This window comes from Centruroides sculpturatus, unplaced genomic scaffold (assembly GCF_000671375.1).
Source record: "Centruroides sculpturatus isolate CEXI.00-Female unplaced genomic scaffold, Cexi_2.0 scaffold105, whole genome shotgun sequence".
Lineage (NCBI taxonomy): Eukaryota > Metazoa > Arthropoda > Arachnida > Scorpiones > Buthidae > Centruroides > Centruroides sculpturatus.
The window spans coordinates 273430-277244 of record NW_019384622.1 but is presented as its reverse complement, the minus strand read 5'-3'; the positions used below and the strand labels follow the sequence as shown (position 1 = coordinate 277244).

The 3815-nt window shown below is 27.2% G+C and overlaps 1 protein-coding gene across 1 annotated transcript in view; it reads right to left on the bottom strand.

Annotated features, from left to right (window-relative positions):
* LOC111625502 (patronin-like) overlaps positions 1-3235 on the bottom strand; it is a 95084-nt gene extending 91849 nt beyond the window's left edge. The window contains exon 1 of the mRNA XM_023368654.1: positions 2829-3235. Within this exon, the coding sequence (XP_023224422.1) occupies positions 2829-2906 (78 nt within the window). The 5' untranslated portion in view covers positions 2907-3235. The remainder of the gene's footprint in view (positions 1-2828) is intronic.
* Between the last annotated feature and the right edge of the window lie 580 nt (positions 3236-3815).

Here is a 3815-nt window from a genome sequence, read left to right as displayed (position 1 = left end):
CAGCGATTCCCAACCTGTGGTACGCGTACCCCTAGGGGTACGCGATAGGTTGTTTAGGGGTACAGAAAAAAGTTAGTTATTATGGCAGAAAAAATAATATATTATGTATCACAAACTAATAGTATTAAAAAATTATTAGATAAAAAATGTTCCTTGCAACAATCACAACTTTATTATACACTTTTTCTTTCAGGTTTTTTTTCTTTAATTTAAAGTTACAATATGTAAAATTAACAATACGGTTACTCACTAAATTTCTTAAATGAGGGGTACAATCTAGAGATTATGACATGTCACGGGGTACACTAATGAAAAAAGGTTGGGAACCACTGTATTAGATCATAGTAGGAGATCTATAACAGTGATGGCAAACTGTGACCAATGCAACAATTTTAAGAAACTCGCATTGAATATTTAGAAAGTACTAGGTTCTTATAAATTATAAAAAGAAATGTGATAGATTTCAAAATTTTGCATATGTAGTGTAAAAGCAGGGTCCTAAATCTGTTGTGAGAAGTCTTAGAGATCACTAATTATGAACTTCAGATAGAAAAATTATTAAATAAACAAAATATTTTAAATAATTATTAAACAGAATATGTTTAAACAAATTTCAACCAAAATATTTGTTTTTGGTATAATCACATTAATATTTTCTTTATATACATTTTATTCTTATTTTTGTCATATAAATTAAAAACTTAAAATTTCTAAACATTTCTCTGCTATTTTATAATTACAGTTGAGCTTATCTATCTCAAACATGTTTCTCTCTAAATTTATTTTCTCTTGCATTTTCAGTCTAAATTCAATATGTATTCCATGTTTATCTGAAATTATTTTCTCCCAAAACCTCTATATATATATCACAAATTATGAACTGAAATTCAATTACAAATTCAAAGCTCAGTGAGTACATTTTGATAGCATAAATTGTAGTCAAGAAACATCTCTTGAAATAAGAGTACATACTATAGTTGCAATTAATGTTACTTTTCTCTGATTGACTATGAGTTTGGCTTGAGTATTATTGGTTGAAGAAAGTTGGGCATCAGCAACTATTTGTATTAAGGTATGTCAAAAAATGTTTTATATTGTTTTATTAATACCTCAAATCAAATGTATTACTGTTTACTGTGTAAAAACCTCTATCTCATTTTTTCTCATTTCCATAAGATTTGAGATAGACAAATTAAACTGTATTCAAATTAAACATTTGACCCATAATTTGGAGTTGATAAACTTTGAATTCAATTTTGACCTACCTTCAGAAAAGTTTGCCATCACTGATCTGTAATATGCACAAATACATAAGCATATATATATATATGTCTTTTCAATTAATAGTTTGAGCATGCCACTCCAGGAAGCTAGTTAAAATAGTTTGGAGAGTCAAAAAAAAAACACACACACACAAAATTGAAAAAACAGAAAAAAATAGATTCCATGAACAAAGTAAATGCTCTTCCCATTACTGTTATCATCCTGTTTGGTATTATATTTTCATCATTTTTATAGAAAAAAGTACTATTAGTGCTTAAAACTAAATCACTTGTTCCTTTAATATAAAATGTCAAAACAATTAAAATTTTGATCTAAAATTAAAATCATATTTTTCAATCAGTTGGAAATTAAAATTCTATGTCACTAACATAAGATGAAACATTGCACATTAAAAATATCTTATACAATAACCATAATGGCATACCTACAATGTATACTGTTTAATCAGTTGTACTGTACTTACACAAGAAAGAGAAAATACATTCACTATGGATTTATTGTGACAAAATATGCAAAATTTTATATCACTATATTTCAAACTGGACAAACCATTCCTACAATAAAAATATTATTATTTATCATATTGTCTTAAGAACCAGACATGGACAACAATTTATTAATTAAATAGACCTTTTCTAAATTAAGTTAAAACGACCAAGAAAATAAAAAAATCAATGTACTAAATACGTGAGTAACTTTCAAAAGATATAACAGTACCATTTTACTTAATTAATAAAAATTTTTACTACATTAACTACTTGATATTAAACAGGAATAGCAAATACTATCAAAGAGTAATTACAAGATATAATGACTGATCTTAATCTTTATTAATTTGTATAAGTTTAGTATCCCACAATTATATTATTTTCAAGTTATTTAAATGGTATCTCATATTTTTTACCAAATTTTTTTATGTAGAGAGATAATTACATTTATCACTATCATATTAAAGTAAACTTTTAAACGAAAAGGCAAACTACCCTGAAATAATTTTCATTCAAATACTTAAAAGCAGCGCTTTGTTTTCATTAACATTATAAATACATACAGAATCAAATTTGGCAACTTAGGAATTTCAAAGATGACTCAAACAGTTAAAAATGGGATATTATGACCCAAATTTATTTATCTCATAAAATCTTATACCGTTTTTTTCAATAGAATACTCAAAAAATATACATAAGAAATTAAATAGTTATTAAATATTTAATAATTATATTCATACTTTATCATAAGAAATCATTAAGTGTCAGACTAAAAAATAATAATAATTACATTGGTTTATTCTCTTGCAACACCATTATATCATAAATAATGATTCATAATAAAGATATTATTCAACAAGCTACACCTTTACCAATTGAAATGGAGAAGAGAAACATTTCAACTTTAATTCTGTTCAATTTATTTATATCTGATTATCCACTTATATATATAATTGTGTCGATAGAAACCTTGTGAATGAGTCTGGTTACTCATTTATAATTTATTTTTACAAATACTTGGAAGAAATAAATGGAATCTGTGTTATTCTGACTTACCTTGATCTCGTTATAAGATTTGAATGGTAATACAGCTGGTATATCTAACTCGCTATCTTCGAACGATCTTTCATCCATAATCACCCTGTAAAACAGTAGGGCGTAGAAGGGTAAGCAAGAATTGTAATACGAACACTTAAGTATCAGATCATGAATATCCTTTTCGCTCAAACGATCTAAAGTGAGATGATGTTAAGCCTATCAGCAACACTTTAGGCCTAACTGCCGAAAGATAATTCAATCCACTATCGAATTAAATAAATATTGATTGACTCAGACGTCCATTGATTTCCCGTAGATATATCTATTCATTCCATCTCGTACCCTTTGCATTTAAAACTATCGAATTAATCTTTATTGTGGAGTCGTTCTCGCACGTAAACCGCCGGTCCTTTAGGTTTAATACCGACAAACATCAACAGATGGCGCAACGGATTATCACCGCGTGAGGGCGCGATTTAACGAGGAAGAAAGTTTCGTGCGTGATTGGTTATTTTTTGAATATAATAATTACATGAAATGGATGATTTTGCATCACGTGATTTGTATTCGCCAATGATAAGCGTCCGGAATTCCATATGTTTTATTCCGTGACGGAAGTTAGAGTCATTCTTCCGTTCTGTAGAAATTGAAATGTGGCCATCGTCGGTCTTTCTTTTAACTTTTATTTTTAATATTTTAAAGTGGTCTTATGAATATGGTAGGTATAACTGAATTAATTACGTTGTACAGTACCTAAGATTAACAAATATTCGATATAGAATCAAAATATTTCTAATTGTTCAATATAATAAGTTTTAAAATGTACTTTAAAAATGATTTCATACAATTTTATTAAAATTAATAACAATTTACATTGACGATTCCTGAAGTCTGAATTATTTAGTAGCAACTCAATATTTAATATGAATTCTCATGTTTGTTAAAATGAATGAACGAAATGTAAACATTAATATTTACAAAATAACCTAAATGAAGAGTGCCAGA